This window comes from Canis lupus, chromosome 21, assembly GCF_048164855.1.
Source record: "Canis lupus baileyi chromosome 21, mCanLup2.hap1, whole genome shotgun sequence".
NCBI lineage: Eukaryota > Metazoa > Chordata > Mammalia > Carnivora > Canidae > Canis > Canis lupus.
The window spans coordinates 22,203,168-22,215,321 of NC_132858.1; the positions used below are offsets into that span (position 1 = coordinate 22,203,168).

Genomic DNA, 12,154 nt, shown 5'->3' on the forward strand with positions numbered 1-12,154 from the left:
CAGGGATCCCCTACTTCTTTTATTGCAATCTTTCTGTCTCCCCCCACACACTTTTGCTTGGCTGCCCTGCATTCATTTACATATTTTGATTATTATTTGTTTACTTAATATATCTTTATTGGATCTTGATATTAAAGCAATACTGGTTTCATAAAATGAATCGGGAACATTTTCATAGATCTCAAAGGCCTGAATTAGTTTAATAACGTTAGCATTACCTTGTTTTTTTAAAAGTTAGGGGGAACTCAGATGAATATATCTGCTCCCGGTGCCTTTTTCAATAGCACCTTCTTTTTCTTATGTTAATTTGTTTAGGTTTCTTATTTCTGGACTAATTTTGTTTGTGAAATTTATCCATTTATATATGTGTATTTATTTATTATGAGAACATGAACATTAGGAGAAGTTGTTGCTCTGTCTCTGCCTTCTCCTCTCAGCATCTCAGCTCTAGCTATAGTGAGCTTCACGTGTCAGGTTTGTAAGCAATCTTAATGGGAAAGTGTTTACTTTGCAACTATGCCGAGCAAGTCATTTTAAAAACCACATGCTTGCTTGTGGAAATAAGCAGACTTCAGGGAGAAATCTAACACAGAGGCTCTGTGAGGCATTACTAATGCCAAGAAAGCCAGGTGGATCACCCAGGCACTCATTGGAAAATTATAGCTGGAGACAAGGGATTCATTGTAAGAAGTGTGAACTATTCCTGAGAAGTTAGAATAAGCTGACCACAAAGTGGGAGTATAATAATTTACTGTTATCATAGTTTAGACAAAAGACGTTGACTCTGAAACCTCTTAATTAGATTTTGTGCTCCTTGATGACCATAGTGATAAGCAACTTAGATTAACTGCTGACCATGTACCAGGATGTGTTCCAAATGTTGTACATGGGTTCATGCCATTAGGCCTCAAGATGACCTGTGGGACAGAGATTATTACTGCCCACATCGTGTGAGGAGGAAACTGGCACAGAGAGGTCCGGTCCGTAACTTGCCTAACTTGACACAGCTGGAACAAGGCAGGTGGGCTGTGAAGGCAGCTGCTCTTTTTCTAGGTGCCATACCCTCCCCGGGGACACTTGACTACCTTCCTGGTAAGGTTTACAGCTTGTTAATCTGTGTAAGAGAGTGACTATCTGAGAAAGGATTTGGAAGATAAATCGCTAAGTGATTGAGCAAATAAGGGAGATTATTGGCTCTAATTCTCAGCAGAAAGGGAAAAGTACTCTAATAGAGCTAAAAATGGAGAGTTGTGGGAACAATGACGTGTTAATTATGGGCCTATCACTTAGAAGCAGTTTACATTTACACTTTTCATCATGGTGTGAAGCCCAGTAATATGCCTTTTGCACAACTTTCTAAGGCCCTATTACTGCTTTTCATTCCTACATCTCCTGTCTTTCTTGACTAATGGATTAAAATGGTCTCAACTCCCCTTAGGGCTGTTAGAATGAACTAGTAAAAATGAATAGGAAGGTTTGGAAAAGTTTGCTGATAGGATTGTCCTGTTTGGGAGGATCAGTTAGTTATTGGTGGTTAATTGTATTTTCTGTGGTTGAGTTTAGGCTGTCTACTAGGGTGAGGTGTTTTTTGGTTTGTTTTTGTTTTGTTTTGAAGAGAGGGTGTGAGAGTGGGGAGGACAGTGGGAAAAGGAGAGGGAAGATCCCAAGCAGGCTCTATGCTCAGCACAGAGCCCAAATGGTGCTCTATTTCACAACCCTGAGATCATGACCTGAGCTGAAATCAAGAGTCGGATACTTAATCGACTGAGCCACCCAGGTGCCTCATAGTGGGGTAAGGTTTTTAAACTTACAAATGACCCTATCAGAAAGATCAGAATGATGGCAGAGTGGAGGAGGAGGAGAGAGACTCTGAAGCCCCATTGATTTACTTCTGATACAGATGGTGTTAGAGTTAGATGTGTGTGGTGACCTTTGTCCATAAGAGGAGGCCATTACATCTGTCCCGCTTGCTGTACAGCAATTATGATGATAGAATTGGAAGGAGAGGAGGCTATTATTTATAATACTGAAAATATATAAATAACCTGTATCTTTTTTTTAAGATTTTATTTATTTATTCATGAGAGACACACACACACAGAGAGAGAGAGAGAGAGAGGCAGAGACACAGGCAGAGGGAGAAGCAGGCTCCATGCAGGGAGCCCGATGCGGGAATCGATCCTGGGACTCCAGGATCATGCCCTGGGCCAAAGGCAGTGCTAAATCGCTGAGCCACCCGGGCTGCCCAGTAACCTGTATCTTGATAGTCAAGAGGCAAACAAATTATAATACTGTGTCTTAGCGGGTACTATATGCAGCCTTCCCCAATATGAAAAAAATGCTTTAAAATAATGTTAAAAGACCAGAAGCAGGTGCAAAGTTGGATGTGCAATGTGATCACAGGTCTGAAAAGCACATCAACCAAAACTCTTCCAAGAATGAAATGTGGAAGTATAACTCCACATTTCACACTGTGGTTTTCTCCATGTGGTGGGACATGCCTGTGGAGGGGGCTGAGGGACACATGGGACTCTTTTGCTTCAACTTTTCCATCCTTTCTAAATCTTCTGTAATGATCATGTAAAGTGAGGCTTTCAAAAATGAAAGAGCAAACGTATTACTACTGTCTTAACGGGGGGAATCAACTTTATTTTTAAACCTGTTTCACAAAGGATTTGAGAGCGATAAACTTGTTTTTTAAAGAAGAAAATCACTGTGAAAGAGCTTCGGTAGTTAAAAAGCTTCTGTTGAAGCAGTAAACACAGCCTTCTATTTGCTGGCATCACTTCAAGGAGCAGCAATCTGATTGTGTTTAACTGGCACATTGAGAAAGCCCCAGGAGAAACCATGTTAGGAAGAATGTCCCAGATGCCAAATTTCAGAACCATGGGTATGATGCTTCAACATTGCAATGCTGCTGGAGTCATCTCTTTTTACTGTCTGGGAATCAAGGTCTTGGGAGTTTAGAGCTAGCTCAGTAATGTCTGTCAAAGCAGCACCAAAGAGAGACTCCTCATCACACTCAGGAGATGGGGGTGGCTACCATCCTGTCCGGGTCCTTCCAGGAGGACGGCGACAGAGGAAGACCTACTCCTTCCCACATGGAGCAGAGAGCTTTGGATCTGAAGTCAGAGGGGTTGAATCATAGCTGTAGGGTCGCTCTCAGTCTGACCCTGGCCAAGCCAGCATTTAACCTCCCTGGGACATGGTTTGCTCACTTGTAAAATAGGGGGTAATATCCTTTATCCTCTACCTCACAGGTTCCATGAAGAACAAGGTGGGATGAGGGTATGAAAAGATTCTGCAGACTATAAGGGGACCCATAGATGTGTGGGATTGTGACTGTGCATGAGCCGCAAGGCATTTCTGACTTGTGACTTAGTATCCAGGGTCTCTGAGGATGCCTTGGCATGCATCCGAGCCTATGCTGGGCTACACAAGTAATGATAACAACAATATCAATAGTAGCTGGTGTTTTGGGAGCACTGTGTGCCAGGCACTGTTCTAAGGACTTTACATGTGTCACCTCATTTTAAAGATTGGTTGATTGATTTTAGAGAGAGTGAGCGAGTGAGCATAGGGAGAGGGAGGGAAAGAGAAACTTTAGCAGATCCTGCACTGATGCAGGGCTCAATCTCATGACCCTGAGATCATGACCTGAGCTGAAATCAAGAGTCTGACACCCAACTGACTGAGCCACCCAGGTGCCCCTGTATCACCTCATTTTAATACTTAAAACAGTTTAATGGTAATGTAGGTACCAAGAGGTAGGTACTGGAATAGTTTCCATTTTACAAATGAGGGAGAAGCCCAGAAAGGTTAAGTAACTTGAACAGGATCACACAGCTAGCAAATGGGGGAGTGGGGTTGGAATCCAGGCCGTACGACTCTGAAGTCTGATAGAAAGCTGTAGATATTTTTCTCTGCCATACAAGGAAGAAGGGTTTGGGATACTTGCTTATTAACTGGTTATCTTAGTTTCTTAGATTCAAGAGCTGCTGTTGATCAGGTTTGCTTTTCTTTGAGTGTTGCAATGAAGAAAACCTGCTGGTGGGCAGTGAATGGGACAAAGCGAATGGCTTTGTGACTGGTTGGAAATGGGACCCAGGCTGCCTGTGGGAAGGCATCCTTCTCCTCAGTGTCTCTGGCCATCAGAGGAAGGAGATGCTGTGTGGGAAAGGACTGTGACTATGGCTGCATTTTGCAGGAGTAGTTTAAGGAAACAAGAAAGCGATCCAGGGCAGCATTGGGAGGCTTGAACTTGAGCGGAGACTATTTCTTAAGTAGCAGACTCTGATGAGTTTGGAAAGGAGGATTTCTGCTGTTGGGTCTGGGATAAAAACAGCCTTGGACGGAGGCCTGACAGCCCTCGGGACTGAAGGGAGCCGTTCAGGGCAGAGAAAAAGCAGCAGAGGAGCCTGATGTACCTGCGGGCTTTTGCGAGGTTCAGGTTTGGAGGCCAGGCAGCAGGAATAGTTTGAGCACAGCAGCACTGGTCTGGTGTTATGTGCAAGCCCTGGGAATGACATGCTAGTAGCTCTAAGAGCTTTGGGAAGACAGAGGCCCCAACAACCCATCATTATGCATCTTGGTGTTTTTAGTTGGGGCTCAAGGTCTGGGGAGACTAGGGAGGCAGTTCTCATCATTTCTAACATTATGCTTCCAAACCGGGCCAAGCACCTCCTAACCTGTTTTGTATTTCATTAGTTAATGATCCTTCAGTTCAAGGCTAAGTTTAGTCCTGATGGGACTCTACGCAAACTTGATAAGCAAGTTATTTCCAATGACTCCATCTCTGCTCCCCATCTTTCTGTATCCAGAACCTCCTTAAATCTCTTACCATTTAAGCTACTTTCTTTTAAAATTCTTTAGATTACCAGTCTCTTGATCCATCCAAACAGAAGTCATTGTTGGCTTATCCCTAGGATGAGTGATATTTATTTTTTGTTTTTGTGTTTTTATGTGTGTGTGTGTGGTTTTTTGTTTGTTTGAATTGTTTGGATGAGTGATATTTGTAATGTTCAGAAAGGGAGTATATAGAGAGCAAGCTTTCCAAGAGGCCAAGTAGAAGCTGCCTGGCCCTTTGTGATGGTAGCCTTGGGAGTCACGTGACATTGCTTCTGCCATACTGTAATTGGTTGAATGGTCTCAATCCCCCTCATCTCCAAGGGGAGTGGACCTTACCTCTTAATGGGAGGCGTATAGGAGAATTTGCAGCCATTACCAAAACACCCCACACATACACAAACATATTTAAAGGACTACAGTATCTGAGAATTGAAAGGGGTCATAGCGGATGATCTATTTCAGTCCTCTACCATGGCTCAGCTCCTTTTCACAGCTTTCCAGTCCTCCCATGGCTGGACCACTGTGAGGGGGTTGGGGGAGATGACAGGTTCCTTCTGGTCTCTCCTGTCATCCATTCCCACCCCTTCCCAGTCTGTTCTGTTCTTCACTCCATAGCCAGAGTGCTTGTTCTAAAACAGATTTGCTCCTGTACATCACCCATCTTCACCTCCCCACCTCACTCCACTTCAGACCAGATTTTCCAACTTCAGCTCCCCTTGGCTTGTTTGTTTCTGTCAGATAGTTCTAATGCTTTTCCGTAATAATGGAGAAAGCTCTAGAGGTACTTTCTCTCTCTTTGTTAATTTAAAATGTGACTTTTAAGGGCTCTTAGCCACCTCTGGGCTCATGAATACCATCAACACTGCAGAACCATGGAAAGGGGACCTAAGAGAGAATGGTCAAGAAGGATTTTTTCTCTTTCCCGGCATGAAATTTCCAGCTCTCTGCTCAGTTATGTTCTTGCCTCCTTTCCCGAGGAGCTCCCCATTCGGGGGCCCCTCTCTCCTGGCCTTTCTCCCCGCAGCTTCACTCAGGAACTGTGGGTGCTGCCAGTGTGACATCTCTGCGGGTGCTTGTAGTGACGCTGGGTCTTGTGAGATGTCTCTAGTCCTCAGTTGGATGTGAGTAGTTTATTTTTCAGAGAGAAAGATGTCACTGCTGCCAAGCAAGCATAGACAACCTCAGTTACTTGGCTGAGGAAGACTTAGTGGCGTAAAAAGACATTTGCATCCAGAGACACCGTCCTTTCATTTTGCAGTTTGGGTTCTCGGATGAGGTTTATCTGGGCGCCATAGGCCCCGGCAGGTAGCCGCATTCACCTCTGATTTCCTGGGCTGTGAGTTTCACAGTCCAGCCCTTGTAGGTGGTATGGAAATAAGATTGAAGATACACAGGTATCTTCTGCATCTTTGCTTACCTACCACTTCCTCGGAGACCGTGGCTCACCAGCCCTGCCCAGTGGGGCAGCCGCGGCATTTGCATCTGTGTCCTCACGTCGTTGCCTGAATACGTGTACTGAGTGTCCTGTGCTGGGGGCCGCAGCTGTGGGATGGAGAGGTGCCCGTCTGGGCCACCCCTTCTCTCCAGGACCTCCCACAGCAGGCACTTGAGGATTATCCGAGGCCTGACCGGTGGTATTTTGTTTTGCAGGAACAGACAACCTCCAGATAACAGCCAGCCCGACCCCGGCGTCATTTCCTCATGGGAAGGTGTTCCCGATTTCACCAACATGGCCTTTCTCAGAAGTCCAGTCTTCCTCGGCAGTGGCCAGAGTCCAGAGCGTGCTGGGACCGTCCCCCGACAACACCAGCGCGCTGCAGTTCCCCCGAACACCTCCGCCCAAGACGCACCGCAGAGCTAGGGCTCACGGGGACTTCTCTGCTTCCCCTTTCCAAGGAAGTGGCCACAGCGCCCCCCTGGAGCCTTCCAAGGATTCCAGCGAGTCTGTGGTCCACCCGAGACCTCAAGGGGGAAAAGACGCAGCCTCCGAGTCAGGTTTGCCTCACATCAGCATGCTCCCCGCCTTGTCCTCGACCCCATCTCAGCCAGTGTGGGTAGGGACTCCTTCCATTTCAGCCCGGCATTCCCCAAGATCAGACATTCTCCCGTTTCTCCCTCCACGTTCATCCTCTTCATTGGCTCCCAACTCACCTCATTCCATCATCTTTTCTAAACTAGCCGAACAACCCACCAGAGTGCCCTTATTCGCACACACAGCTCCAACTGGCTCCTCTTCAGGTCAGGGCATAGCTAATTCCCCAAACCCGTTTGCTGGGGGCATAAACCAAGCTCCGGCCAAAAATACCCAGGATTTGATAGGCACCCCTCATCTCGGTTTTTCTGGACCCTCAACAGTGCAGCAGCCCAAGCTGCCTCCCGCCGAGGGTCCTCACTCAGCAAGTTCCCCCACACCTGAGTTTCTGAGCTCTGCCCACCTGCCTCCCCCTCCCCTGGCACCTGGAAGTCTTCCTCGGCTTCCAGATGGAACTCCCTCATGGTCGGTGCTGGAAGTGGCTTCAAGGCCTACACCTCCCCGGCCAGTGGAAGCTGGGGTGGCTGAGGGAGCACACAGCGGGGTGTCTTTGGCGGCATCTGAGAGTGAAGCAGCAGCAGCTGTGACCCAGGAGGCCGTATCTTCACTTTTCCAGACTGCAGGATCAGTGGCCGTGGAAACGACCAGCAGAAAGCTAGCCCCTGCTACTGCAAACGACCCCACTCACCCACTACATTTGTCAGCAGCTCCAGAGAATTCCAAAGGGCCCGTCCTTTTGGGGGATCACAGGTCTCCCTCGTTGGTGCCTTCTCCTCTGCCTCTCCCCACAGCCGCCAGCGGAGGGCAAGCCCTCCTTTCTGGGGCATCAGTCAGCACAGCGGCAGACTTTCCCTCGGCGCCCACTTTCCTCCAGCCCGTGCAGAATCCTGCCTCCCCGTCCACTGTGCCCCAGAGGCCAGCTCCCCAAGACGAGGGCAGCGAGCGATCCCCTCCTGCGGCAGCTACAGACTTGCCCCTCTCACGCAAATCTCCCAATCTTCTTCCTATGACTCGGGCACATCCCCTGCGGGAAGGAGATAGCGTGACAGCTGTTTTAGAGAAAAACGAAAAGGCAAATTGGACAGCTGCTGTCCAGCCCCTTCCAAGTAGAGAGATTCCAAGTCCTCACACTGTAAATGGATTCACCTCTGATTCTAGCACAGATCACATTCCATCTTTTTTCACTGCAACGGCGAGAACAAACCTCCTTCCTTCAGAATTAGCTCTCCCTTCCATGCCCTCCATGCAAAGCACCCAGACTATGTCCCCATCCCCTAGCGTGTCCAGCATCAAGCCAGAGACCCATGCATCTGTAGTAGATCACTCCGAGTTGCCAGCTTCAACTTCCCAACAGGTGACAGCATTTCCCTCCTCCACTGAAGTCTATGATTTCTCCGCAGTGAGACATGTGAAAATGCCAGCAACCACAGATGTTTTCTGGAGTTCTCTTTCCACAGAAACTGGATCGCTCTACATAGAGCCAGTGATATCTGGCTTGCCGCAGCAAACAAATTATGATTTAAATGGGCACGCCATTAACTCCACCAGTTGGGAAACTCATTCAGCTTCAACTACTCCTCCCAGTGGTTCAACATCAGCTGCCAGTACAATAAACTCTTCAGATCTCAGAGCTACTGCTGGGCATTCAGTGACTGCAGGAGGCTTTACCATCCAGCATCCAGTCCTTGGTACAAGCACCAGCCAGCCCATTCAACAGTCAGAGGTTACCATGGTTGGAAACCACACAGCCCTCGTGTCCATAACCAATAACTATTCCAGAGACTTCCAAGCAGCAGAGGTTGAAGAGTACACACCCACTAGCCAACAGGCTACGTCTCATCCTCGTCCACAGCTGCCTATGCATCCAACACGTGCTCTTCTGCCAGCCTCTCCAAGCCTAACTTTTACAGCCAACTTGCAGCAAGTGCTTTCAGATGGAATGGACATGAGCCTCTCAATTTCCAGTGATGTCGATCCGTCTCCTGTGACAAGTGCTTCTCCAGCATCCCAGAGTGTCTTGAGATACAACTCTACTGCCGAATCTCCTCCTCTGTCAACCAGGGTCGTATTCAGGACCCCATCCAAAGTTCTGCTGGCTTCTCAGCACCCTGAGAAATGGACAGGTGCAACCACTCGTGCAGGTAGTTTGCTTCTCGGTACCCCCCCAAACAGGTCTGACCGCTTCTGTGGACAAAGGATCTTCACGTTCAACACAGATACCCAGCTTTGCTTAGAAGGAGCAGAAACACACCTTAAGGATGATGAATGAGTTAGCAGCCCCAAATAGTCACGTCCTTGATCCTCTGCTGACTAGTTTTTGAAAAGTACAGTCTCCAACTCAGGATGGTTTGACTTATACAATTTTTCAGCTTTTTACCGGTGCAAAAGCAACATGCATTCAGTAAAAATCATACTTCGGATTTTGAATTTGGATCCTTTCCCAGGCTAGCGATAAGTGGTATGATCCTCTTTCGTGATGCTGGGCAGGGCAGCGAGTCGCAGCGCCCAGCCAGCCACGTGATCATGAGGGTCAACAATGATACAATTACAGCCATCCTGGACCCATGCAACTATTCTTTCACTTTCAGTATGCTATTCAGTAAATTACCTGAGATATTCAACACTTTATTTTAAATAGGCTTGTATTATTTTTTTAAAGGTTTTATTTATTTATTCATGAGAGACACAGAGAGAGAGGCAGAGACACAGGCAGAGAGAGAAGCAGGCTCTGTGCAGGGAGCCCCATGTGGGACACGATCCCAGGCCCCCGGGATCACACCCTGGGCTGAAGGCAGACACTCAAGCGTGGAGCCACCCAGACATCCCAAAATAGGCTTGTATTAGATGATTTTGCAAACCCAGTGTGGGCTAACGTAAGTATTGTGAGCATGGGTAAGGTGGGCTAGGCTAAGCTAGCATGTTCGTAAGTTAGCTGTATTACATGCATTTTTTATTTATGGTCATTTCAACTTATGACATGTCTTTTGGGACGTAACCCCATCGTAAGGAGAGGGAGATCTGTATTCAGAATTTATTTTTTTAAATTTTTATTTATTTTATTTATTTATGATAGTCACAGAGAGAGAGAGAGAGAGAGAGAGAGAGAGAGAGAGAGAGGCAGAGACACAGGCAGAGGGAGAAGCAGGCTCCATGCACCGGGAGCCCGACGTGGGATCCGATCCCGGGTCTCCAGGATCGCGCCCTGGGCCAAAGGCAGGCGCTAAACCGCTGCGCCACCCAGGGATCCCTGTATTCAGAATTTATTTTTTTTTTGAGAGTTTCCATCTATTTTTTAATAACCTCATAAACACAAGCTTACATGTAAATTGAGCACCAATAAAAAAAAAAGATTTTTTTCTGTATTCAGAATTTAAATGTCCTTATTGCCAACCACAGGTTTCCATAAGTGACACTCTCATTAGGGGTAATTGACTTAATGAACCTAGAGCTGTTTTGCCTAAATTCCAGAGCACAGAGACTTTTCATGCCAGCAAACCCGTAAGTGACATCCATCCATCACCACCACAAGTGACATGTGTGCTGCAGACCAGTGACAGACCTTTGCTTTTTTTTCTTTCTGCAGCAGACCCCTCCGTGTCATCCAAGGTGGAGCCAACAGCAGCAGCAGTGGCCACATCGTTACTGGGGAAATCAAGTCCGCTGGCGCTGTCTGCAGCCCTGGTTGCCAAGGGCCCTGGCAGCAGCCCTTCAGCCATGGCCTCAGGATCAGTCAAGAGCAGCTGGACCACTGCTCTAGCTAAAAACGTCACAAATAACACAGCACTTGGCCCAAAGACGACGCCAGGGGCAGTGCATCCGGCCTTCTCATTCACGCCAACCTACATGTTTTCAAGAGCGGCACACACCGTGAGTGCTCATACAGCCATGCAAGGGAACACAGGCACCGCCTCCGGCCTGTTGTCCACTACACACCTCCCCAGGAAACCACAAGCCATGCACACGGGCCTCCCGAACCCCACCAACCCAGACACGCCCAGAGCATCCACCACACGCCCGCTGACTATCACAGCAGCCTTGACATCCATCACAGCACCCGTGAGGGCCACCCGGTTGCCACCTGTGCCAGCGGAAAATACAGACACTGCCCTTCCCGCTTCGTCGACCGCTGTGGTCACAACCGGCAAAATGGCATCCAACCTGGAGTGTCAGATGTCCAGCAGGCTCCTGGTGAAGACAGGTAAGAGTCCACCGTCCTTGGAGTTTACTTGAAAGCAGCAGGCACGCCCTGGCCTCAGAGATGTAGCAGAGATGAGATCGGCGGTTCTCAGCCAGGAACAGTTGTGCTCCTTCTCCCCCAGAAGGTGTTTGGCCCTATCTGGAGACCTTTTTGGAGGGTAGGGAGGGTGCTACTGGCATGTAGTGAGACAGAGACCAGGATGCTGTCAAACGCCCCAGGTACAGAGCGGTCCTACAGCAAAGGATAATCCCTGCCCCAAATGTCCAAGTGCTGAGATTGAGGAGCTCCGGTCCTTATCAAGTGACAAAGGCTTTACGTGACCTGCATTCTGGTCCCGGGATCAGTCCTGCTATCAGAGACCCCCCCTAGGGAAACCGTTTCTGCAAATGAATCTGGGAAAACAAACGTGTAGTGAATTTTGCCTGAAGAGCAAACCAGTGATGTCTCACGTGAATGAATGAATGATGAATAAAATGTCACGTCTTGGAAGCCCTGCAGAAGTCAGAAAGGCTTCTGTTAGGTGGTTTCTCAGCCTGCAGGTACAAAAAGTACAGCTGCACGATGAGGGTGCCCAGGATTTCTTTCGATGTTGAAAAGGAGGCCGTGAAAAAGTCGGGTGGTAAATGCTATCTCTAGCCACCACCTCCCAGTTGCAGCAAAGCAGGGCAGGAAGGCACCGGGTGATTTTAACAGTGGGGTAGTGTTGGCTATAAAAAGCACTAGACACGTTATCTGAGCCAGCAAGCCAGTGCTGAATGCTCGAGTCCCGCCTTCCTCTTCACCCTACAAAGGATTAAATGAAATTATATCTAGAGACGTAGCCTATTCTAAAATGGGAAATTGTGAAACTAGGCAGACCAGAAAGTACAGTATCTCTTTCTGTTTCTCAAGGAATTATACCATCTGGTTTTCCACTCCCCCTCCTCTGAAAGGCAGGCAACCCCAACCACCTAGATGCAGAAGTCTGGAACATTCTGTCCCCCTCCCCCTTCTTCCACCACCCCTGTCACCCCAGCCACACCTGGTCAACCACCAGTGCCTTTCATTCAGTTCGACTTCCTTCAGCACCCTTCTCT

At 48.0% G+C, this 12,154-nt stretch overlaps 1 protein-coding gene across 7 annotated transcripts in view; it reads left to right on the forward strand.

Annotated features, from left to right (window-relative positions):
- The window catches only part of KIAA1549L (KIAA1549 like), a 267,032-nt gene that overhangs the window by 132,923 nt on the left and 121,955 nt on the right, over positions 1–12,154 (forward strand). For 3 of the 7 annotated variants that reach the window (XM_072791077.1, XM_072791079.1, XM_072791083.1), the window contains exons 2-4: positions 6,499–6,843; positions 8,281–9,021; positions 10,464–11,078. In XM_072791077.1, the coding sequence (XP_072647178.1) occupies positions 6,499–6,843; positions 8,281–9,021; positions 10,464–11,078 (1,701 nt within the window). The remainder of the gene's footprint in view (positions 1–6,498; positions 6,844–8,280; positions 9,022–10,463; positions 11,079–12,154) is intronic. The other 4 variants (XM_072791078.1, XM_072791080.1, XM_072791081.1 and 1 more) reach the window with 4 other exon arrangements.